The sequence below is a fragment of the Musca domestica genome, unplaced genomic scaffold (genome assembly GCF_030504385.1).
Source record: "Musca domestica strain aabys unplaced genomic scaffold, Musca_domestica.polishedcontigs.V.1.1 17, whole genome shotgun sequence".
NCBI classification, from domain to species: Eukaryota; Metazoa; Arthropoda; class Insecta; order Diptera; family Muscidae; genus Musca; species Musca domestica.
Window position 1 is genome coordinate 15,044,498 of NW_026712230.1, and position 27,735 is coordinate 15,072,232.

At 35.7% G+C, this 27,735-nt stretch overlaps 1 protein-coding gene across 1 annotated transcript in view; it reads left to right on the top strand.

Annotated features, from left to right (window-relative positions):
- Positions 1-27,735, top strand: part of LOC131801674 (roundabout homolog 2-like) — a 310,984-nt gene that overhangs the window by 92,520 nt on the left and 190,729 nt on the right. The window contains exon 3 of the mRNA XM_059120600.1: positions 12,730-14,480. Coding sequence (XP_058976583.1) covers positions 14,216-14,480 — 265 coding nt within the window. The 5' untranslated portion in view covers positions 12,730-14,215. The remainder of the gene's footprint in view (positions 1-12,729; positions 14,481-27,735) is intronic.

Genomic DNA, 27,735 nt, shown 5'->3' on the forward strand with positions numbered 1-27,735 from the left:
CAAAAACTTGAAAATTAGTGAAAATCGGTTCAGATATAACTATAGCTCCCATATACAGGGTGAGATGAAAAAACTGCAACAAACTTCAGACTGCTGTCATTTCAAAGCCACTCGTCCCACAGCTGTTAAAATTTTTCCAGTGACAAATCATTATATTATTTACAAGCGTACGAAAGCATTTAGGTGAGAATTTTCCAGAAAAAAAGTTATTCGTAACGGAATTCAAGCGTGATAGTGTGATTTCTTTATATTTGGCTGGAAACCCACAAGTGGCTATCGTTAGAGCACTCCAGCATTTAAATGTGAATAAATCTTTTGTGTCTCGTACCATCGCTCGTTACCCCGATACTGGTAGCGTAGCCCGACGTCAAGGAAGAGGACGGAAGAAAACAGCAACATCAGCAGAAATGGTTCGAATAGTAAAGAAGCGACTTGATCGCAACCCCGCGTCCCAGTGGCCGAAAAATGGCTCGTGAGCTGAACTTATCGCAATATTCCATTCGGCAAATATTGAAAAATGAGCTTGGGGTAAAGCCATTCCAAAAAGTGCAAGAACTTACACCGCAACAGAAAGAAAATAGACTCAAAAGAGCTAAAGAGTTACTTCGCTTGGCCGAAAGTGGTGAACTGCCGAATTTGGTTTTCTCCGATGAGAAAACATACGTTGTCCAGCAGTTCGTAAACAAAAAAAATGATCGTGTTTATTTGCCAAAGAGGTCAGCTGAAAATGTGCACCTTCGGTTAGCCACCAGAACTCAAGCGCCGGCGATGGTGGTTGTGTGAGCCGCCATAACAGCCGATGGTCGCTCTCCACTCGTATTAATCGACCGTGGCTTCGTGGCGAAAATATTCTGGAGGGTGTATTAAAGCCTTGGGCACGCAAAAATTTTGGCCGCATACCTTGGACATTCCAACAGGACTCAGCACCATCGCACTCAGCTCGTGCCACCCAAGAATGGTTACAAAATGAGGTTCCTCACTTCAATTCCAACGCACAATGGCCACCAAAATCTCCGGATACCAATCCGTTGGACCCTTGTGTCTGGAGTATTTTGAAAAACAAGGTTGGCACTAGAAAATACCAAAGTGTCTATCACTTCAAGCAGGCGCTTCGCCGGAAATGGATCAAAATACCGAATAGCAACATTCGGGCAGCGTGTGTCTGTTTCATTGGCCTTTTGAAGGCCATAATTCGTACCAAAGGTGACCAATTCGAACAAATCTAAACGTATTTTAAAATTTGATGCTATTTCCGACATTTTTGCTTTCATTCAGTAAAATTTAAAAATTTTGGCGTTTGACTTTGTTGCAGTTTTTTTATCTCCCTCTGTATATAGATATTTCAGAAAATATTTCCATCATAAAGATATCGATACGACTGAAATCTATTGAGCTGTTAATGCTCCTGTCAGGTGGTCTTCTACAAATTCCATTGTCATAGATTGTTGACCTCATTCCCAAATTTGCTGTCAACATTTTTCTTTACCATATCCATTCGGGTCGATGATATATCTACCTCAGTAACGGAAAGTAGATAATATCGGCTGGATATAGGGGTGTATTAAAGATCTCTATATCTTCCTCACCTCTGTGAATTTAAGATATCCATCTTTATTTCAAGGCTAAATTTTCCCTTATTATTTTCATCTTCAAGCATTCTCAGCAACTTTTTGACTTACATTGGGCAAAAGATGAGTTTGCACAATATACCACATGGATGACATTGCTTCTTGGTAGCATGCCAAAAAATCTATTTTCAAACTAATTTTAAGCAAGTCATATCAGGAGGTCTTATGTAACAACCGAACTCACTTTTTTTGTTTTTGGCAATTTGGCCAAGATGTCAGTTTGTCGTTCGGAGATGAGGGCTTTTCTAACCTCAAAGTTAAGGCAAACAAGTTGAACCTTGGCAACAACAGGAGAACAGAAAACAAATAACAAAACCATTTAACCAGACAATGCCCAAGAACAACAACAAGAATAATATGAGGAACTTTATACCACCCAGATCCCTCAGTTGGATTGGCCACTAAATGGAAATTTTTGCCAGTGTGGCAAGATTAAGAGTTTGTTTTTTTTTTCTCGAGATTTTGCCAAATCATTTGCAGTTGGTGTCTGGTGATGACCCTAAATGAAAAAATAACAGACTTTAGTTAAAGAAAAGAGCCAAGCGTTAAAAACAAAACGCCCAAAACATAAAACTACACTTCATTATTTATATTGGAAAATTATAGAGTACCACACTCTTGTTGGCCGAACAACCAACCAGTCAGCCAGCCATGCAAGAAGGATATCTTCTCCATGGCCATGACTATGTGGATGGCGGAAAATCACAAGACAAGACGATGATACTGCTGCTGCTGCAGCAGCAATGCAAAAACAAAGATACCCCATGCAGCACAGATTGTGGTTACGTTTTAAGGCCACGAAAAATATCTTATGACCACCGACAATGACGACAAAGACCAAGACATAAATGCAACTGCAACAAAAATAAAGGAATAAATGAATTTTTATTTCCACTTAAGGATTTTGGTGCCTTTTTTCCACCATTTCTTTTACTCTTGCCAATTAGATAAAACCAAGGCAAATGCAGGCCCAAAATGAGTATGCGGTACAGCCTGTGAGTCAGCGGCCCAGCAAAAATTACATATTCTCAAAAAACAAAAAAAAAAAAAAAAAAAAACGGCCAGAAACGTAACAAGAAAATTGTTTTAAAAATATTCAAGATTTAATGCTTGCACACTCTTTTTTGAAAAAAAAAATTCTGCTGGTCCCTTCTTTCTTTGGTCGATTGACTAGGGTGGTGATGGCGCACTGGTGTTTGGCAAGCATGTGTTTTAACGCAAAATTTTAATTTTGCATAAATTTTCGGCTAAAAGTGCCATTAAATGCGACTTTAAAAGAGGAGAAAGAAACAAAGCACAGGGTTTTAAGTGAATATGTTCAGTGGCCCTGAACACTTTCAACTGCCCTCACTTTGTATGGGTGTTATTTATTCTTTTTTTATCGATGTCTCCCTCCCCTCCTCCTCCGGACGCAACTAATTTTCTTTCTCTTGCTGTTGGGATTTTATGATTAAAGCGTTTTTAAAAAGAGGGATGACGCGTTGTTTCTTTCTTGCCATTCTCATGGTAGATTTACTGGCTACGCCACACTGCAACTTGTAGTGGTTAATTGGCTTGAAATTGTTGAAAATATTTAGCAAATAGCAAACAAAAAAGAATATGTTTGCCGATATTGTATTCTCCGTCACTTTCAAGTACGGACGGAAGAGTAGATGCCATGCCATGTGTTTGCCAAAGACTTCAGACTGTCCCTTCCGAGCCGTTTAGTGTGTAAGTTTTATAATTACTTCCTAGTTGCTGTGCATTCTAATGATTGTGGAGAAATTCTGTTAAGTATTCTCAAGCTCTTTTGTGATAAGACATAGGTTTCTTTTATTACATTCATATGACCAGCCTAAATTTTCTGACATTTAGATAATCTGAGTTTTATCAATAAATGCAACATAAAATGCCCAGAAAATTTATTTTTATTAAAGTTTTAGATATTAAAGTAGAGATAGACCCATAGTTCCTTTTGATGATCTGCATAGAATCACATTCTGAGTCGATTTATGCATGTCCGTCCGTCCGTCCATGTATTTTTGTAAACAAAGTACAGGTCGCATTTATTGCCTGATCCAGATGAAATTTTGCACAGATCATTTGTTTGGCCCAAGGACGAACCCTATTGGAATTGGAGATAATCGGTCAAAATTTAGATATAGCTCCTATATATATCTTCGTCCGATTTATCTTTTATTGTGCACCAAACGTGTAATATCAGCACGAATTGTATGGAATTTTGCCTATACACCCAAATTAGGCCTGAAAATAAGTATGCCAAATTTGATCGAAATCGGTTCAGATATAGCTATAGCTCCCATACATATTGTTCATCCGATTTGTTATTTTTGTCCTCCGCAGCAGTAATATACACTCTGCAACAACAATATTTGGGGAAATATATCAAATACAGCTCAGCTCGGTTCAGATTTGGATATAGCTCCCATATATAACTTCGTCCGATTTACCTTTTATTGTGCACCAAACGTCTAATATTTGTCTAAATGGGATGGAATTTGGCACTTACGACCGAATTCGGTGTAGATTTGGTGAATTTGGTGTTACATTTGGTGAAGATCGGTTCAGGCAACATATGTCCGAATTTAAAAGATACAAATGCTTCTGCATATTTAGTCCTTTGAACTTTTATTATAATTATAGCGTGTATGATTGAATTCTCCCATAAAATCTTTTAATTGTTATGTGGAGCTCTACTAAATTAGCAAAGTGGTGTAAGGTATCATAAAGTCGGCCCCGCCCAACTTTAAGACTTTCTTTACTGGTTTTACTATGATTTTTAAATATATCATTAGAAATAAAAAATTATTCCGAATGAGTAATTTCATAGCACTATATGGCGAACTATGAACCAATACAGTGAAATCAGCTGGTCTTATGTGAAGATCTGATAGATAGGCATCAACACAGCTGTTGGTACAGAGAACTGTCAAAACATATTTGAGTTACAAACGGAATGACGAACTTAGTATACCCTCCATACTATGTATGGTGGAGGGTATAAAAATATATATCGAAGCCGAGTTGCACAAAATGGAAACGTACACTCACTCCATTTGGGCTGATATAAGCCATTATTTGCACAATAAACCTGAAATCGGATTAGGGATATATATGGGAGCTATATCCGAATCATTGCCGTTCTCGATAAAATTTGGCAATGGTCTTTCCGAGCTTTTTAAGATATCTGGTACCAAAGATCATTGTTGTGGAATGCTTATTACGCTTGTGACGGACTTTAAACCCCAAAACGGATAAAACATATATAAGAGAGCTATAGATATAACCGATGTAAACCAAATTTGAAGTACTGGTTTATAGGATGCATTCAGTCGCAATTGATTTGGGCTGATATTAGCCATTTGGTGCACAATTAACCTGATATCGGATAGAGATATATATGGGAGAAATATACCAATCTGAACCGATCTCAATAAAATTTCACAGAAGTATTTTCGAGCACTATCTGATGTCAGGTACCACATATCATTCCTCTGGAGTGCATACTACGCATTACGAAACATATGTATGGCAGGTATAGCTATATCTGATACTACAACCAATATTTTCTATGCGGGTCCATATTCTCGTATAGCCCCCATATAACGGCACCTCCCGATATTCGGAATTTTAATGATTTTGGCGACATTATACACCGTAATTGTGCAAAATTTTAGCTTAATCGTCTTCGAATTTAACGCTGATCAAGAATATATATACTTTGTTGGGTCTAAAATGATTATTTCGATGAGTTACAAACGGAATGACGAACTTAATATACCCTCCATACTATGTATGGTGGAGGGTATAAAAATATAAATCGGAGCCGAGTTGCACAAAATGGAAACGTACACTCACTCCATTTGGGCTGATATAAGCCATTATTTGCACAATAAACCTGAAATCGAATTAAGGATATATATGTGGGAGCTATATCCGAATCATTGCCGTTCTCGATAAAATTTGGCAATGGTCTTTCCGAACTTTATAAGATTTCTGGTACCAAAGATTATTGTTGCGGAATGCTTATTACGCTTGTGACGGACTTTAAACCCCAAATCGGATAAAACATATATAAGAGAGCTATAGCTATATCTGAGCTTAAATTTGAAGTACTGGTTTATAGGATGCATTCATTCGTAATTGCCAAAACTCAATTCATTTGGGCTGATGTTAGCCATTTGGTGCACAATTAACCTAATATCGGATAGAGATATATATGGGAGATATATCCCAATCTGAACCAATCTCAATAAAATTTCACCGAAGTATTTTCGAGCACTATCTGATGTCCGGTACCAAATATCATTCTTCTGGAGTGCATATTACGCATTACGAAACATATATATGGGAGGTATAGCTATATCTCATACTACAACCAATATTTTCTATGCGGGTCCACATTCTCGTATAGCCCCCATATAACGGCACCTCCCGATATTCGGTATTTTAATGATTTTGGCGATATTATTCACCGGAATTGTTTTAAATTTCATAAAATTGCAGATCGTAACGGGTACTACACAGCATATGACAGAAAATTGCCTATGCATGACCACGTCCTCGTATAGCCCCTAAATATCGGTACCTTGCAATATTCGGTTGTTTTATGATTTTAACTACATTATTCACCGGAATTCTTTCAAATTTCGTATTTGCACTTCATGGGTACTACAACCTGTGACAGAAAATTGCCCATGCAGGTCCATGTCTTCGTATAGACCCCAAAACAACTGTAATTCCCTATTATTAAGATATTATTAAGATTTCAACCAAATGGTGAAGGGTATTTAAAGTTCGGCCAGGCCGAACCTACTGCTTTTTAACTTGTTCTTCCTAATTTTGAATATTAGAGACTTCGATGCGATCGACTTGTCTTGCGATCCGGGGAATTCACTATCGATTCTAACATGGCCGAGTCAACGTAAGTGTTGTAGCTCGATACTTGCTTCAGAACCTTACATTATCGCTGGTGATTTGTAAAGATTGTTGAAAAATGTTTATCATAACAACCTCCGATAGACGTCGTATGATTTGTATATGATATACATTTTTCAATAATTTTTACAAATTTGAATTATTTTTCATTCAAAAAATTTCAATTCCAAAATTGGTTTGACAGTGAATTGTCCCCATTGTCAGCTCTAATCTGAACTAGTTCAATTTTAAAGGTTCAACCATGATCCGAGTATAATATCCCCTTCGAGATTGGCTGATTACCAAACGATCTGTAACATAAATTTGAATTCGCCGCAAAACAAATGTATTCTTCAAAAATAAACGTCAAAACATCATTGGACAATGATGAAGGCGAACTTTTTCATTTTCACCTCGAGCATGAATTTTGACATTCGATCTGATAAAATAACAGTTGGTTTTAGACACATTCGCTAGTAGGAATATGAGACGTTCTGTGAAATAAATTAAATTTAGCAACTAAAATGTTTGGAAATAAAACATTTTCGGGAACTGTGAATATGGCAATATTGCTACCAAATAAGGAAAATACAGGGTGAGATAAAAAACCGCAAAAAGTCAAACGCCATAATTTAATTTTTTTTAAGCAAAAATGACGGAAATAGCTTCAAATTTTAGAAAAGGTTTAGATTTATTTGAATTGCTCACCTTTGGCACGAATTATGGCCTTCAGACGGCGAATGAAACCGTCACACACTGCCCGAATGTTGCTCTGCGGTATTTTGGCCCATTCCCGGCGAAGCGCTTGCTGGAGGTGATCGACACTTTGGTATTTTGTAGTGCCAACGTTGCTTTCCAAAATACTCCAAACGCAATAGTCCAACGGATTGGTATCCGGAGATTTTGGTGGCCATTGTGCGTTGCAATTGAAGCGAGGAACCTCATTTTGTAATCATTGTTAATACACCCTCCAGTAATCATTGCTTTAATACACCCTCCAGTATATTTTCGCGATAATATTCGGCATTTATTTATTTATTCGGAGAGCGACCATCAGCTGTTATGGCGGTTCACACGATCACCATGGCCGACGCTTGAGTTTTGGTGGCCAACCGAAGGTCCACATTTTCAGCTGACCTCTTTGGCAAGTAAACACGATCATTTTGTTTTTTTACAAACTGCTGAACAACGAATATTTTCTCATCGGAGAGAGAAAGCCAAATTCGGCAGTTCACCACTTACGGCCAAGCGAAGCAACTCTTTAGCTCTTTTGGTGTCTATTTTCTTTCTGTTGCAGTGTAAATTGAATGGCTTTACCCCGAGCTCGTTTTTCAATATTTTCCGAATGGAATATTGCGATATGTTCAGCTAGCGAGCCATTTTTTCTGCCACTGCGACGCGGGTTTCGATCAATTCGCATCTTTACTTTTCGAACGATTTCTGCTGATGTTGCTGTTTTCTTCCGTTCACTTCCTTGACGTTGGGCTACGCTACCAGTATCACGGTAACGAGCGATGGTACGAGACACAAAAGATTTATTCACATTTAAATGTTGGAGTGCTCTAACGATAGCTACTTGTGGCTTTTAAGGCAAATATTAAGAAATCACACTATCACGCTAGAATTCCATTATAACTTTTTTTCTTGAAAATTCTCACTAAAATGCTGTTGTACGCTTGTAAACAATATAATGAGCTGTCACTGGAATAATTTTAACAGATGTCGGACAAGTGGCTTAGAATTAACAGCAGTCTGTAGTTGGTTGCAGTTTTTTCATCCTACCCTGTATATTTGAAACCGTTGGCAGTAATGATGCCCATCCCCTTCTATGTCATTAAGGAGAAAAGCCCATGTCTATATTTACCACATGCTGTCTTTGCCTTAGTTCTAAAATACGAGTGAATTCATTGATATCTTCATATATTAAATGATGTCCTTCAAAGGAATTCCATAACTATTAATTACAGTTCGTCCAAAGAGTTTTTTCCATAAATCATTCACGATGACCCATTCAATATTATTCTTATAAATGTCACAGTGTGTTTTTAATCCCAAAGGCTATACACCTTATCATCATTAATTATCCCAAAAATAACCTGCAGTTTTCTTCTTTTTTTCTAAATCTCATAAAACATGTGATGTTATTCCCAAAAACAACAGATATGACCCACTAAGAAAAGCAATATCCTTATAATACATTTTGAAAGTGACAAATAGTTAAGATTTATTTCTATTATTACTTTTTTTTGTCAAGAAGCAAGAATATGAAGGATAAATAGAGAAGAAAAAATTGTCATACATACACAGACCGACTAAAAATAAACTAGGTCACCATGCTTGGAAAGGGAAACTGTTTTCATTTGTTGTTTTTTTGGTATTCTCTATACTATGGCGAACAAAGGATAACAAAGGACAATCAACTCATCATCAGATGAGTGAGTGAGTGTACTCCCAAACATATGTTCTGTGTGTGTGTGACGATAATTTCCCAACGTAGTTAATGGAAGGCCACAAAAAATATTGAGGTTAAGCAAATATTGTTATTATTATTAATAATAAACATTTTTTGTACAACCGTTTCCTTTGCATTGCTGGCATGCAGCCATGCTGACTGGTTATTTGTTATTTTTAGAAAATAATACATTAAAAATGCATATGATGCATGAAATAAAGAATAACACTGGGATTTGGGGACTGACCCATAATGCAAAAGGGAAAACCAAAATAAACAATTTTACACAACAACAACAACAGAAATTCACTATTTAAGTAATTTAATTTAAAAGAAATTGAAAATAGTTTTTTTTTTTTTGTTTCATCGACATAACTTTATTTACACAGCCTTAATTTGCATAACGAATTCCAATTCCTTTTTTTCTGTGCTTCGTTTGGAGATAAACACAAAAATGTATCCAACTGTTAAAAATTGTGTTTATTTGCGGATACCATTAAATTCATATTCATTTGCTGTATAAACAAATAAACTGAATAATGGTCCATATCCAACGTTATTTCTTTGGAAGGGTTCTGGCTATATGGCAATTTTTATACTCATAACCAATAATAATGGAGTTTTTGTGAGAGCAAATGTGTTTTTTGCCGCTGTTATCCTTTATCAATCCAAATGATATTATTTTCATAACAAATTAATGTCATTTTCAGTTGGCGAGATAGACAGTTGTTGTTGGTGTTTGTGACATGTCATGGTATGGTATTTACAGTTTAAAAATGGCAATATGCATGCATACGGATGTACATATTCATTAAAATTATGCTCCATGATAAATAAATATTATAAATAAATATAAAAATGATAGTATGATAGATGGAGACAACATAAAAGGAAAAAATCATTTAATTTTCTTTCATTTGCCTCATTATTTCAGTCGTTTCTGTGACATCAGTAAATCACATAGTCTAAGGTTCCCTTAATGTAGGCAACGCAATGAAACCCACGCACTTTGTCAAATACTCTCACACATGATCTCAATGAACACAACTCCCTCTCTCTCTTCTGAGACAAACAGCAACAACGATCAGAGAAGAGCACAATAATGCACCTCTCTGGCTCACCCTATCCAAGGTGGTGCCAAAAAGAAATGCAGCTGTGTTGTGTTTGTTTTCTCTCTCTCTCTTTCCCTTTCTCCGCTAGTTGACATCTGTTTGTTTGGTGCATTGGTTGCATGCGACGGAGATTCGGTGTTTAGTTTTTAGCGTTATTTATTAAAATTGATTAAAAATATACAACAATTCGGTTTAGTTTAAATAAATAATTTAATTTAAATAATAAATTTGACGCACAACAGCAAAGTAGGCTGTTGTAAGAATAAGTGAAATCAAATGAAGCACATGGGCTAGAGAGTGAGAAAGTTATGCGTTTTATTTGCCGGGAAATTTCTCAATTAAATGCATTCGTTTACTAAAAGGTAATAAAATGCATTAAATTATTAAATTGAATGGGAGAAGTGTGATTGTTTATATTTAATATGCCCATTAAATATTAAATAAAAAATTGGGTGTACCGTTGAATGCAAGTGAAAGCCGTCACACAGAGGGCCAAATGTGTTGCGAGTGAAGTAGTACCAACGAAAGTTTGTTGGCCGACATGAAGAAAAAGAAATAAATAATTATTAAATTCTTAAAAGTGAAATAGTTTTAAAACCTTGTAGTGTTTACAAATTTCATGTTAAGTAGTACAAAAATACCGTTGCCAAATTCTGAAGAGGAAAAAAATAAAAGAAGTGAGAGAGAAAAAGGCATTGAGTGTCACATGGGCATTGCATCTTTGCCACGGAATAGTGACATCCCACAAATCGTCATGATTTCTATAAATAAATAAAAATTAGAAAATATTTTTTTTTTTTTCAAAACAATAAAAAGTGAGATTACTTAAAAATATTACAAATAGGTGAAATTACTTCTTATGGTGTGGAGTTTACACACGACGGTATCTCTTTCCTGCACAAAATGATGCAATACTTAAATTCTCGGCTAGGTAGCAAACGCTGCTTAGTGAATAACGCACTTGGAAAGAACTGATACCAGAAATGGATAACATTTGAATACCAGGTAGACACTTTTGAATTAACGAAGCAAAACTATCCATTTAGATAATTCTTATAGCCCATTTACATACTTGGATTTACGATGGCATAATTGATTATATATAAAAAATAATAATTGAAAATCAAATCGATTGAATTAAATAAATTTAAATCAATGCAGATGACGGACACAAGTTGACAAAACGTTGGGAAAATATTGATTTAAAATTAGTTTTTATTCATTTTCGAGAATATGATCAACACCCCGATATTTCAATTTGCCAAAATCACGAAATGGTAAAGACTAGACAAAATGCATTTTGGAACAATAGTTCATGTGAGAATATGTACGTACAGACACTTCCTATTACAGAAGCATGTGAATACAAAAAAAAAAAACTTTCGAACAACCAGAAAAATAAAATGTTAAATAAATTGATATTTTGGTCTCAAAAAATTTATTCCTTAAACTTTTCCAGCATAATAGAAGTATAGTTGAACAAAGAAGGCACGTGCGTTTTAAATGTTCAGATCGCAACATTTATTATAAATAACGAATTAAGATTCATTGGAAACCTCGCCTTTTAGGTTTGTTGTATTCGGTTAGTAAATTAAACCTCCAAAAAAGTTTCTTAAGGTCTTTTGACCACAATTTCTTGGAATATATATCGCAACATTTAATATAAAGCTTTACAATATTATAGAGAGCTTTGAAATCTCAGGTTTGTCAAGTTCAAAAGTTTCTCTCCGTTCATTTCTAATACATTTTGACCTGCGTTATGATTATTCATAATGTTGAACCATTATAGGGTAGATACCAAAATTATATGCCGATTTAACGATGTCCGTCGGTTTGTCCGCCTGTGGAAATCACTCTAGCTTTCGAAGGAAAAGAAGTAGGTTGATAAAATTTTACTCAAATGTATATTATGTCTGCATGTATTGAAAATGGGCCATGTATGTCCACGTTTTGATGTAGCTCCCATATAACCTCCCGATATTCCGTATATTTATGATTTTTCCGATAATTCTCACTGGAATTGTTTCAAATTTGGTATTTGAAGTTCGTAATAGATACTACAGCCTGTGCAGGTTCACGTTTTGGTATAGCCCCCCACATAACAATACCTCCCTATATTCGGTATTTTGATGATTTTAGCTAAATTATTCACCGATTTTTTCCCTAGTTTCGCATTTGAATATTGAAATGGCTTGTGACAAAAGTTTCCTATGCAGGTCCACGTCGTCGTATAGACCTTAATATAATACCTACATTCGGTATTTTAATTTTTTTAACAGAATTTTTAAAGGATTTTATTTTTTGAGAAGGGTTCAATTAATTTTTTATTCAAATGCAAACTGAAAATTTTTATAAGGAAAATATTTTTCTTGAAATAACTTCATAGAAATAGACCAATTATGATATAAACCTTTCAAAAATTGTATTTCACTATAAAAATTAATATTTGAATAAAGAAAATATTTCTCTTTTTTTCAGAAAAAAAGTTTCAATTCCATAAAACGTGTTCCGTCGCAGTATTTTCAATATACTACCATTTCATCGGTTTTTTAAATACAATTTAAATGCAAGCAAAATTCATATTTTAGTAACATTATTTTTTCTTTTTTGTCTCTTTCAGAATCACCCAAAACAGGAGAACTTTTAAGTACTACCAAATTTGAACACGTTCCTGAAAAACCCAAAACAACAAAAATACATACGAAAACGACTCTCTGGAAAACATACTCAACGCATTATCAACGTGACAATTTTTTATTGCTTTGCAAAAATCCAACAAACACTTAAACGTATTTTTGGGTTGTAAATAATACAAGCAGCAGAGTTGAAAACAAAGAAAAAACACATCTTTCTACAAATAGAACAATATTAGTGTACTAAGCTCATAACATCATCAAATCGGAGTGAGAGGAAAGAAAGAAAAGAGGGAAAAACTAGCAGTTATTTGTTCCTATTGCAAGAGAACTCCTTGTGGAACACCTAAATGCCAACTCTAGTTTCCGGGAGTAATGCTGGGCAAGAAGTAGAAGGAACAATAAAAAATACCCAAGTGATAAATTGCTGCTGAACATTACAAGACGCTCATAAAAAGAACTTCACTTTAAGTTGTTGTGTGTTGCATGTCCTTTGCGGGGATATAACAAGGACGGCAGAGGGCCAGGCGAATTGCAAAAATTTAAGACTTCCATTTTTTGGGGGCAAAACACACGCCCAAACTGTGTACAGGATACTCAAAACACGTCCGTCTACGCTCTCGCTCTCGTGGTATATTTAACACATTTAAGTGTTCCCGTTTGTCGGTGTCGCGTGTATCCCAAACAACTCGCTCGTAATCGCGGTGTCGCAGACGTTGTCCTCATTCTTCGTCTGTCCTACGTATTTTCAAGTTGGACAGAATTGAAACGACATTGGTTGCAGACTGCAATTCCTCCTTTCTTTTTGTGAAATGTTAAGGATCAAGTTGAAGGTTACATTACCCCAATAACAGCAACACCAACACCAACTGCAGCAGCACAGCATTTTTCAAGACATTGTACTTGACACTCAACAAGAACAACAACCACGTTATAGTTTCCGCTTCCGTCGCTCCGAAACGATAAAACTAAAATTCCTTGGGACACATTCGAAACTTGTTCTTGGAAAGAAAACAACAGCAACAACAGCAACACTGCCAGACTTTAAAATATACTATAGCATACTTCATTTTCTTGTATACGGGTTTATAAATGTTTGATATGAATTGAGTGCAAAACTGACATCACTCTGTGAAACAAAGCACAAGGACTGTAAAAAAAGAGGACATAAAAAACAACACCAACAATAGTAAAAAATGCAATTTCGTTTCGGTTAGTAAAAGTGGAAAGTCGCTCGTCGTCGGTTGCCATTGCATTTCTGTGAAATTGCAATATCAGAACAAAGTTATCAAACAAAAGAACAACACATCATATCTTAAGAACAAAAACAACACAAAATTCCCATTAAAGTGTAAAAAAAAACAAACAAACAAACTTTATGAATTGTATTCATCCTTGCCGTGTGAAATGTGGTAACAAATTCCCCCCGTTGTAAAACAAACACCAACACATCCACATCAATCCGAAAGAAATATGACACAAATAATGTCCAGTAGTTGCTGTACAACGAGCTGTGGACGACAGTTTCCACAAATAGCTCACAAGGATATCACTAGCCATTATCTGCCCCAGCAACGTCAGCATCATCAGCACCACAATCAGCATCTGCATCATCGAAGTCTTTGGAGTCATTTGTTTTATACACGCCGAAGAATGTCATTGCAGCGTGTTGTTTACAACTTCGGCTATTTACTGCTGTTATTATGCTCCATTACAACGTTATTACCCCAAGTTAAAGGTAAGTCGAACATGCCATGATAGTTGTTCTTTGTGTCACCACTTTGTTTTTTTTTTTTCTGTACGTTTCTTTGTTTCTTTTCTTTACTTTTTTACGACCGGCCAAAGATAATTGAGTTGTACTTTTATGACTGGCAAAGAAAGTAGCGAGCCACTTTTGGCACTCAATACTTAAGGTTCAAATAACATAATTAAAATGCAATTTTATTCCTTTCAAAAGATGACAAAGAATTTTGATGAGGAGCAGATAATTTTCTCTTTTCTCTCGCTACTAGTTTTGAAGAGGTTGATACTGAGAGTGGTGGAGAGGGTGATACTGGGGGATGTGAGATGGGACCACTGTTTCAGTTGAAAGCCGATTAAGGAAATGACAAAAGTATAACGGGTCAGACTATAGGATGCCCCACATCATTTTCCATTTTTATACCCTCAGCCATATGGCTAGAAAAGTTATATATCTTTGATACGGCGAAATGTGCCTCATTGAAATAACGGGTTAGACTCCAGGTTTTTTGTACCAAATCCATTTCAGCGCATTTGGAGTCGATCTGGCAATGTCTGTCCGTCCGTCTGTCTGTCTGGCTGGTGCGAACAATAACCCTCGAAGGGACTATCCGATTTGGTCCAAAACTCGTGCATCGTAATTTTATTGTCAAACTTAGATCGAGTTCGGAGATGGGCAATATCGGTCCACTCCTTCTGTTACCTTCCCACAAAAGGTCGAAATTAAAAAAAAAAAAAAAAAAAATAATAAAAACTATTTTACTGCACCGAAAAAATACTCCGATTTTGCTCCAACTTTGTAAATGCTAATATTTGCATCAGTGCTACGTCAGGTGCGAAAATGGACAATATCGGTCTACTACATCAAGTACCTCCCCCACAAAGGGTCAAAAATTTGAAAAATTATATAATATTATAAAAGTCCGATTATCTTCAAATTACACACATCACAATATTTTTATTTACCCAATATTTGGTGTGAAGATGGAATATATCGTTCTACTCCTTCTGGTACCTCCCCCACAAAGGGTCAACATTTTGGAATATCCACGAAGCTCATAAAACGAGAAATTAACATTCGATTCCATGCTCACTTGGTACATCTCAATATTTCTATCAACAAACGATTTGTTATTAAGATGGTAGAAATCGGACCATTCCTTCTGGTACCCCCGCCCCCTCAAAGGGTCAAAGTTTTGAATAACCAAAACGATCTTGAAATCCGAAATAAACATCCGGTTGTTTTCATGTTTCACACAACCCATTTCTATTAACACACGATCTGCTGTGAATATGGAATGTATCGGTCCACTTTTTCTGGTAACTCCATTCTGGACCATTCCTTCTGGTGCCTCCCTATGTTGGGTTCAAGATTTCGATAAACAAAAGGCTCAAAAAACTCGAGCATTAAATTTCATACCAACAAACATTTTTGCCAACACAAGATCTGCTGTGAAGATGATATCTATCTGTGAACCTCCGCAGCCGTAATATGCCTTCTGTAACCACTATGATGGGGTACTGCTCAGAAATATATTTGTTAAATTTTTGCCGAGATCGGTTCAGATTTGAATATAGCTCCCGTATATACAGGGTTGTTCATATTCGACGGACCCATCTGGCAACGCCATAACTTTTGACAGAGATGTCACATCGCTTAATGACATGCCGCGTTTGAAGCGTCAGACCAAGCAGATTTTTACCATGAACCAATACACGCCACGCGAGCGCTCTGAAATAGTTGAAATTTACATTCAACAGAAGAAGTCAATTGTGAAAACTCAACGTGCTTTTCAAACATTAAAAAATGTGAGAAATGCGCCTTCTAAGAACACCATTAAGCGTTTATACGAACAATTTTCGACTGGTAAGGCTCTTTCTAATCCGAAGAGGCCATATAAAAGTCGACCAAGGCGATCGGCCGAGAATATCGCTGCCGTACGAGCCAGTGTTGAGAGGTCCCCAAGAACATTCCAAAAACACCGTTCTCAGCAGTTGGGCATGGCTCGGTCCACTTTACAACGGATTATTCGTATTGATTTGCATTTGTTCCCGTACAAAATTCAATTGACGCAAAGAATGTTGCCTGCGGACAAGCCTCGTCGATTGGAATGGGCCCAAAGAGTCATGGGTCCGTCGAATATGGGCAACCCTGAATCTTCTTCCGATTTGCCTTTTATTGTGCAGCAAACGTATAATATCAGTCCGAATAGTATGGAATTTTGCACATACGACCAAATTAAGCCTGAAAATAAATATTCCAAATTTGATCGAAATCGGTTCAAATATAGCTATAGCTCCCATATATACCGTTCATCCGATTTTTTATTTTTGTCCTCAGCAGCCGTAATATGTCTTCTGTAGCAACGATGTTTGGGGAAATATATATGAAATCATCTCAGAGATACCTTTTGCTAAACTTTTGTAGAGATCGGTTCAGATTTAAAGAGCTCCCATATATATCTTTATCCGATTTCAAGTTAATTATGCACCAAATGGGTAATACAAGAATTCAAAATGAACAAATGCCTCGGCAATTTTAGTAGAAATCGAAAATATGGAAATAGCTTTATGCCTCAGTAGGCCTTTTTCGAATCTTTTTAACAACTTTACTCATTGCTTATTTAAAAAAAATCATTTGTTTGTTTTGTTTCGATAACAAAGAAATTTTAGTAACTTTTCACTCGATTGGCCTACAGGTGTCTTAGAACGAAATTCAGGACATTAGGACTTGATAGGAGCCATGACGGTCTGCCTGCCAGACCGGCTGGTGTGCATTGAACTTAGAAGTTAATTACTTTTAAGCCATAAAATTATTGCTGGGTATCTTAATCTGAATTGATATCACATCCGCAGCAAGGTCTAAGTTAGGAAACATTTTGAAATTCATATTCACAAAATTATAGCTCGCTCTGTTAATTAAATTTGATTATTGCACCGCCTGACATTTACTCGTTTCTTATTTATTTTCTCAAGACTTCCGTCGTATTCTCTTGGGATACTACAAATACCCAAAATAATAAAATTAGAAAAATGGCTTCTTTTTTGCAAAATTATAAAAAAATTTAATCTTTTATGAAAACAACAAAATATAATAAACAAAATTTATATGTTTTTTTTTTTTTTTTTTTTTGGAGGACATCGCGTGGTTAAATGAGAACAAGAAGTCTGTGGTACTTGGAAATAAGTTTCGTCCAATTATGCTGGACAAATGTTGAATATAAAAACAAGTAAAATAAGTTATAATGCTCTTGTTTTCTTTACCTCAAGAAAAAAACACAATAAAATATACCACGGGAAGACGATGACGAACACCACCAGACCACATACACATACATATATTTATGTGTAGCAAAACCAAAAGTCAAGACAAAAAAAAAGTATTTTCTTATATAATTAATGACTGTTTCATAACTATGATATATTGTAGATGTCAAAAGTTCTTTGGTTTGGCCGACAAAGATCTCCTCCAATGCCATCGCACATACACTCACTAATGCTTCCTTGGTTACTCCAAAAATACTTAAAGATACTTGGTTTGTTGGTTGGTGAGCAAAACCCAAATACAAACAGAAACACATACACTACAAGACCTTAGTGTTCTACATTTTGACATTTTTTCACGTGTACATACATACACATATCCTAACTATCTGTAGATACTGATAACATTTTTGTCTATCTTCTACTGTACACACTACATTCAAGCCACAACTACAACAACCAACATTAAACCTATTAACATTTAAATAGTTTTTATTTCGCAGGAACGCCACAGAACACAAGTAACCAAAAGAGGATATACCCAACACACGTGCACACACATATATGAGTAACTTTAGTGGTGGTTAGTTTTGTAAAATCCTTGTTCCTCCTCTTTTTACCATTTTCTTCCTGCACTGTGTTGTTTTTTTTTTTTTTTTTTGCTACCTACTATGCTATTTCCAAAAATATGTAATATTTTTATGGCATTATTATTGTTGTTGCTCTTTTTGTTGGTGGTCGTGGCTGTTTCACACACACACACACACTAACAACATTTTTTAGGAAAATAAATTTTACTGATAGGGTCCGGCCAGACTATGTGCGAGTAAGTGTGTACAGCAACTAATTTATGTGCAACTTGTGCAATAAAACTTAGTTTGGTAGAGAATAATAAAGAATAGTTTTCTTTTTGCAGGACCAATGGAGTTGTAAATGGGGAATTTTGAGAGTTCCTTTTCATTACATTCACACTGAATGCGTAGAGGAATTTTTATAAGCTGTAAGGCGAAAGAATTAACGGGAGTATGAGAGTATCAGAGAGCTGTGAGAATTTTATTCGGATTAAAAAAGATGTATTTGTCAACTTATGCTTGGCGAGATTAAAGTAATTTGGTCACTCCATATGTAAAATCTCTTAGAGCATACATACTTATCCATTCGACTCTTATAAGTAGAGCTCAATTTTTCTCGATTTTATTCGCGAGTGAGAATGTTTGACGAGTACAAATTTTACATGAAGTTTACTCTGAACTCTTTTGTTTTATGGAGGAGCGCTCGCGAGTACTCCTGTTTGAAAAATAAGAGTGAGAGTCAAAAATAGAAGTAAAACACAAAATGCGAGATTTCAAAAAATTGCCTAGCTTTTTTTATACCCTCTACCCTGGAAAGGAGGGTATATTAACTTTGTCATTCCCTAAATATTCGTTGTAGACCCCAAAAAGTATATATACAGGGTGAGAAAAAAACCTGCAACAAACTAAAAACGCCATAATTTTTACATTTTTTTTAATTTTATTGAATGAAAGCAAAAAATGTCGGAAATATCATAAAAATTTAGAATAAGTTTAGATTTTTTCCAATAGGTCAACTTTTGGCACGAATTATGGCCTTCAAACGGCCAATGATACCGTCACACGTTGCCGGAATGTTGCTTTGCGGTATTTTGGCCCATTCCCGGCGAAGCGCTTGCTTGAGGTGATCGATACTCCAGATACAATAGTCCAACGGGTTGGTATCCGGAGATTTTGGTGGTCACTGTGCGCTGGAAACCTCATTTTGTAACCTTTCTTAGGTGGCGCGTGCTCAGTGCGATCGTGCTGAGTCCTGTTGGAATGTCCAAGGACTACGGCCAAAATGTTTGCGTGCCCAAGGCTTTAATAAACCCTCCAGAATATTTTCGCGATAATATTATGTATTTATTCTGAGGCCACGGTCGAATAATACGAGCAGAGAGCGACGCTCGGCTTTTATGACTTCACACACCATTACCATGGCCGGCGTTTGAGTTCTGGTGGCCAACCGAAGGTGCTCATTTTCAGCTGACCTCTTTGGCAAGTAAATACGATCATTTTGTTTGTTTACAAACTCCTGGACAACGAATGTTTTCTCATCGGAGAAACCCAAATTCGGTAGTTCAAAACTTTCGGCCAAGCGAATCAACTCTTTAGATCTTTTGATCATTTTTCAATATATGTCGAATGGAATATTGCGATATGTTCAGCTCACACGTCATTTTCCGGCCACTACGACGCAGGTTTCGATCAAGTCACTGCTTCACTTCTAGGACCATTTCTGCTGATGTTGCTGTTTTCTTCTGTCCGCTTCCTTGACGTCGGGCTACGCTACCAGTTTCACGGTAACGAGCGATGGTACGAGACACAATAGATTTATTCACATTTAAATGCTGGATTGCTCTAATGATAGCCACTGGCAGTTTTCCAGCCAAATAGAAAGAAATCACACTACCACGCTTGAATTCCATCACAAATAACTTTTTTTCTGAAAAATTCTCACCAAAATGCTTTTATACGCTTGTAAACAATATAATGAGCTGTCAGTGGAGTAATTTTAACAGCTGTCGAACGAGTGTCTTACAAATGACAGCAGTCTGAAGTTGATTGCAGTTTTTTCATCTCAATCTGTATTTTCCTTACTCTTTTATATCTACCTTATTCTTTATAGTTGCATAATCAACCCAGATTTAATAAATACTCAGGAAATCGTTGGATAGGCCACCACTTTTGCTTTCCATTTTTACGCTGGTTCTCCAAAGCTAATCTCATATTTCAATAAAAGGATTCTCTGTTCCTCTCTCTCAATCCGAGACATATTTCTGACGCCAAGTGTTATCTCAACACTTAAATTTTATGTCGCCATTGAAATTAAGTGTTTTGGGGGGCACTCAGCATTAATATTTCTCAATTGGTCGTTTAATATGAATTCCCACGCCAATGTAGAACCCCTTTAGTATGTGACAGGGATCAATTTCATATACATTCACACATACCAAAAAGAAAATATTTATTTATAATAACAAAATTTATGCAATCAACAAAAAAAATCTGCTTCTTATGTCTGTCGCAATTTAATATCATTTTAATGGAGGAAGAACGAAACAATGTTTCGGCTTTCATTTGTTTATGGTCCCCCTCCTAATTTAATGTTAGGACACTTCAAACGCACTCAATTATATATGGCTCCCCCAAAGATGTCTTTCATATTTGATTTCAAATAGTTGTAGTTGTTTGTTTAACACTTGTATTCGTTGGTTATATCGTTCTTTTGAAATCTTCAATTCAATTTTTTTGGGGAAGATTTTTAACTTAATGGCATTTGTGTCTTAGACATCAGACCATTGTAGCTCTGGCATTAAATAATTACAACAACAACACCAATCATCCATCCGTAGCCATTGTTCCATTATCAAAAGGCTTCAGAATTCATATTTCCTAACCCTTCCCCCCAACTTTACTTTATTTTGTTGCTCTTCATCACTAATAGCATTGGTGGTTATGCCATTCTTTTCTTCGTTTAGCTCATATTTAATTACCTACTTGAAATGTTCTTTTGCTCTTCCTCTTCTATATTTTTTGAAATTAAACTCCCAAAAATTGTTTGGTTTTTGACAATGAAAATTGAAAATCTTCTTTTGGCTTTTGAATTCCATTGTGATTTCGAGCTTGTATTTTCCTTGAGTATGAATAAATAAAAGACCATTTGTTTAAAAAAAAATGTTGCGCAGTCTTATTTTCAAAACAAATTAATTAATATTTTATTACACAATGGCGATGTCTGTTTTCAAGTGGCTAGCAGAATAATGCAAATTTTTTCGTTGGGGAAACATTTGATAAATGTAATCTATTTTGGCTTGGTACAGTGTTTTTGAAGCGAAGTTACGAACCAATTTTTGATATATTTTCTTATGTACCCCTTACCATAGAATAAATACATTTATTATTATATCCTTATTTGAGAAATTTGATATGAATTTCCGGGTGGTTATAGAAGAAGGTATTCTTGTAAAATTTTAATTTCCGCCAAATTCAATAATGCTGGGAGTTATAAACAAGACGTGTTTTTATTAAACATTTTTGTACAACCTAAACATTTCTGTAGAAAATTTTGGAAGATCTTTCTCTAAAAGAACAAGGGAAAAGGTATCGGTCGGTTATGCCGGCATATGTGTACCCTCAGCCAATGTTCGATTCTTTAAATATATTGTGACTTTTGTTATGATTATTAAAATTGTAAACACTGTATGGAGTAATTACCGAAGAAATGGACCACTATTTTCCATTTCGTAGCGGACCTAAATACAGGGTGGGATGAAAAAACTGCAAGTAAGTTCAGACTGTTGTCATTTCTAATCCACTCGTCCGACAGCTGTGAAGATTTTTCTAGTGACAGCTCAGTATGTTTTTTACAAGCGTACAAAAGCATTTTTTGAGCATTTTCCACAAAGAAGGTTATTCGTGAAGGAATTGAAGCGTGATAGTGTGATTTCTTTATATTTGGCTGGAAAACCACAAGTGGCCATCATTAGAGCACACATTAGCATTTAAATGTGAATAAATCTTTTGTGTTCCGTACCATCGCTCGTTACCGTGATACTGGCAGCGTAGTCCGACGTCAAGGAAGTGGACGGAAGAAAACAGCAACATCAGCAGAAATGGTTCGAAAAGTATAGAGGCGGCTTGATCGAAAACCCGCGTCTCAGTAGTCGAAAAATGGTTCGTGAGCTGAACATATCGCAATATTCCATTCGGCAAATATTGAAAAATGAGCTCGGGGTAAAGCCATTGAAATTCCAAAACATGCAAGAACTCACACCGCAAGAGAAAGAAAATAGACTCAAGAGAGCTAAAGAGTTGCATCGCTTAGCAGAAAGTGGTGAACAGCCGAATTTAGTTTTCTCCGATGAGAAAACATTCGTTGTCCAGCAGTTTGTTAACAAACAAAATGATCGTGTTTACTTGGCAAAGAGGTCAGCTGAAAATGTGCACCTTCGGTTGGCCACCATAACTCAAGCGTCGGCCATGGTGATGGTGTGGGCCGCCATAACAGCCGATTGTCGCTCTCCGCTTGTATTAATCGACTGTGGCATCAGAATAAATACAGAATATTATCGCGAACATATTCTGGAGGGTGTATTAAAGCCCTGGGCAGGCAAACATTTTGGCCGTAGTCCGTGGACATTCCAACAGGACTCAGCACGATCGCACTGAGCACGCGCCACCTAAGAAAGGTTACAAAATGAGGTTTCCAGCGCACAATAGCCGCCAAAATCTCCGGATATCAATCCGTTGGACTATTGTGTCTGGACTAGTTTTGAAAGCAAGTAGGCACTAAAAAATACCAAAGTGTCTATCACCTCAAGCAAGCGCTTGGCCGGGAATGGGCCAAAATACCGCAGAGCAACATTCGGGCAGCATGTGACGGTTTCATTGGCCGTTTGATGGCCATAACTCGGGCCAAAGAAACCCTATTCGAAAAATTCTAAACTTATTCTTAAATTTGATGCTATTTGCGACATTTTTTACTTTCATTCAATAAAATTTAAAAAAAAATATGTAATAATTATGGCGTTTGAGTTTGTTGCCGTTTTTTTATCTCACCCTGTAGTCTCATTGGATTCTTTGGAAGATTTCCCACTTTAAACAATCTTTCGTAGTTCTTTAAGCATTTTCATGATTTCCAAGATACTTTTAGTCGATGCTGAAAGTGTTGGAAGAATTTAAGAAGTCATGTCCATTAAAGCTCCCGAGTGTGTCTCTGTCTTCTTTCTACGGCATGTTCCTAATTTCATACACTTTTTAAATTCTAAATCTCATTCTTTCATTTTCATAATAATCTACTTCAACAATCTTAAATAATGCTGCTTAACTCTTTCTCCCCCTCTTCTCAACTTTTTAATATCTTGGCTAGCTTATCAATTTCTCAAATCCTTGGTCGTCTACATACATGTTTATTTGAAATCCAACACATCCAATTAGGATTTTCAGACAAAATGTCCACACATGTTGTGGTGACTTGTTTTCATATCTTTTCTGTTTTTGTTTGGAATTTAAGATCCTACAATGCTCGAAGACCAATGGCAATATAAGCTTCATCTTCTATTTAATATTGTTTACATTTTGTTGAAATTCAATGGTCACAATGTGGCTGGTGGAGTTCCCCTTTCCTTGCCTACAAGACCCATCCAGCTACACATCTTCCTTGAGTCGCTTTTCGTTTTTGTTTTTTGGGGCAAAATATAAAACACCATAAATTGTAGTTTTCTATGTTGACAGTTTAAATGACATTCGAAAAACCATTTGTTGTTACCACAAAATGCATAGACACCAATAGTTGAGAGACCTACATACAGACATACACATAGGGAACGACAATTTGGTTTTCAAGCAGCACATTTTCCAAAAAAATACAAAAAAAAAAAAAATAGTTCAACAAAAACCAACAGTAAATGCGATAAGAATATTTCGGTATTGGATTTATATTTGTAGCTCTTCTCGTGGTGTCTCCACATTAAATCAATATTCTTGGATTTTATTTTATTTTCCGTCTCTTCCATTGACTTTGAAAAAGATTTTTTTTTTAATTTCATTTTCATGTGTCCCTTTTCTTTCGATTGCTTAAATTTATCAATATCTTTATGTGAGAGACTTAAGAATTTTCTTCGTAGTTTTGTGTAGGCAATCGCCCCAAAAATAAAAACTTCAAACATTTGTGTGCCCGAAATCTTTTTCGATTTTATGTTAATGCACACATTTTAAAGTGAATTGGTTAAAAGTGATACTGAATATTGGCTGTCTGTCTCTCTACATGTATGTGTGTGTGTGTGTGCTGTCCGTTGCTTCAAAGTGAGAATGAACACAAAGGCAACCCATCAATTTGTTTAGGAATTGAGGTCAGTTTTCCTAGATGCATATCTAAGTGGATCTAAGAATTTTTGTTAGAAACAAGGCAACAACATATGTAGGCTCTTAGAACAAATTAGAACACGAAAAAATGTCACATATGCGGGCTTAAGATGTAAATTGTTGGTGTTGTTGTCTTGGAGTTTTCTGTAATAGGTCTATGTATTGACAACGAGATTTGATTTAAAGCCAAACTTCTAAGTGGGTGGCATTATGGTGAACGATTTTTATTTAAATTCCAAATTTGCTTAGATTTAGGTTCCAAGATATTAGACATAATGTCTGAGAGTAAATTTTGAATTATTTTTATATTCTCCACTTTGGAAAAGGATATATTAAAGGAGGATATATTAACTTTGTCAACATCCCTAAGTATTCGTCGTAGACTCCATACAGTGTATATATTTATAATCAGCATACAATTCTGTTGGTCATAATGGGTTCCAGATTCGGTGGCAAAACATTCTATGCATAGATCCACGTTTTTGTGTATCCCCCATATAACGACACCTACCGATATTCGATATTTTGATGGATTTTAATACATTTTTTCACGGGTTTGTCTAAAAATTGGTATTTGTCGGTTATAACTATTCGTCGGCTTAAAAATGTTAACTTTACCCAAACGTGGAGGGATTTTTAACGTTCGACAAGGCCGATCATAATGTTTTTTACTTTTTTACAATTCTGCAGGCCCTTTAAACCCTCAGCAAATTTGTTTTTGTCTCTTTAGGCTTCATTGCTTAAAATTCTGCTGATCCTCTATAAAAATATTCATCGGCAAGCGTTGGAAAATATTCCTCTCTTTCTTAATAAATCCACGAGATCTTTTCTCTGATTTTTTTTTAAGAAATCTACGATTAAAAATTTTCAAATATATTACGAAAAGTTTCAAAACTCTGCGGATCTCTTGTGCAGATTCTTAAAAATGAACATTTCGAGCATAGCTGACCTTTGTAAAAATATTCTTGAAGGAAATCATGATTTTTAACTCATTTGATTTCCGAATAATTCTTCGGCCCTTATATAACTGAAACCAAAAGAATAAACAAAAATGATCTTCTACCCTACTATGGTATTTTCGTCGTTTATCGGAGTACTTGAAAAAAGTTTTTTTTATAAATCGATTTCTGGCCATTCAGCAGTCATATTTAGAGCCTTATTGGAAATACTCTTTCAGTATTTCAGGAATCCACATTTTAAGGTCTATCAGTCCCTGACAAAAATCCAACATTGGAAACTAACTGAAACCCGTGGGAATATCGACACTTATAAAAATATAAAAATGAAATGAATTTCGAAACCATTTCGAACCATTTTCAGAAAAAAAATCCTCCTTGTCAAATTTTCACAATGTGTCAGAAAAGTGACAATTTCGAAAGTAGGACCAGGTTTCCAGCTCTACCCCCTGCCATAAAAAAATATGTCAGGAAAGTGACAATTTCGATAGGTGAACCAGGTTCCCATAATATTTATCTGAGTTCTGCTTGCACAGCTTTTTTTAATATTTTTCAGTCTCGTCAGGACTATTTTATTGGAAAATTGTCGTTTAAAGCTTTGGGAGCACTCGAAAAAAGTTTTTTTTTTTTAATCGACTTCTGACCATTCAAAATGCTTCAAATAGCCTTATTGGAACTATTCTTTCAGTATTCTTATTTAAAGGTCTATCAGTCTCTGAGAATATCGCCACTTATAGAAATATACATCTTACGTCAGCACGTACCTAGGAATGCATTTCTAACCCATTTCGAGGGTCCAATTAGAAAAAAACTTTTTCTTGTCAAATTTCCAAAATATGTCAGACTTACAGTCTTTGTTGCTGAATCGGAACAGGTTTCATTATTTCCTCCAGAACAATTGTGAATAGAGGGTGATAGAGCGCATCCTTGTTTTAATGACGCGTTTGTTCGGTACGGTTGACTTTTATTCCGTTGTGAAGAACTAACTGCATCATCGTACATTGCTCTTTTTAGCCGGATAATTTTCTGGAGTGCACTATTTTTGCTCCCTCATGTAGACGTTATATTATAGACTCCTTCCTTCGTAGCTTACCTTAGCAGCACGTATCTGATTTAACCGTCCATATCACTCTTCTGCTCTGGAGTCACTCGGTAGGTTTTAGTCAGTTTTCTCTCATTTAAATTTTGATCCTTGATTTCCATATTAATAGATTTTTTTTTTCAAATACAAAACTTCCTAAAATGTGTATTCCACAACAATTGGATGCGTCCCATAGTATTCAGTTTAAAAATTAGGATTACTTTGCAAATGTTTTAATGTTTTGTTTTTGTTAGTAAAAAACTGAGTTTCTGCATCCTGTTTTTTTTCCTCTATTGTTTTCGGAGGATTTTTTGGACATATTTGTTCATATTTTCGTTAAAAAGAAATTGTAGGATTTTTTGTTGCTTGGGGAGTTTTCTAGAACAATTTCCAAATCGAACATTTTCACAAATTTTTCATGAGTAAAAGACTGTATTTCTGTATACCGTCTTTCCTATATTGTTTTCGAAGATTTTTTTTTTAAATATTTATTCATATTTTCGTTATAATCAAATTTCAGGATTTTTTGTTGCTTTAGGGAGTTTTCTAGAATAATTTCCAAATCGAAAATTTTTACTACTTTTTTTACGAAAAATTTTCAAACCCCCCAAATGACCTCTTCATTAAAGCTATTAGTGGTCAACGTCATCAACATCATCGTCATCAGCCATGCAGACAAAGCAGCAGCAGCAAAAGCAACAACAACGGCCTCTTCTTGCTTGTCAATATAAATTACATTGCCATCTGTTTTATTGAAACATTTCAAATCCCAAATAGCTCTTATAAATCGTTTGTGTTGTTGTTGCCGCTGTTATTGTGCAAATTATCCGCCATATAACAATGTCTGAGTACGTTTGAAGCTTTTTAATGTTAAAACTCATTTAAATCATTTGGAATAAACATTAATTCAGTCATTAACCAGGCGAATAGAGTGGTGGTTGTGGCGGTGGTGCCCCCTTGAGGGAGGGACACCCAACTGGTGTAGCCATGATATCTTTTGCAGGTCATGTATTAATAGCATTGTTTTGACAG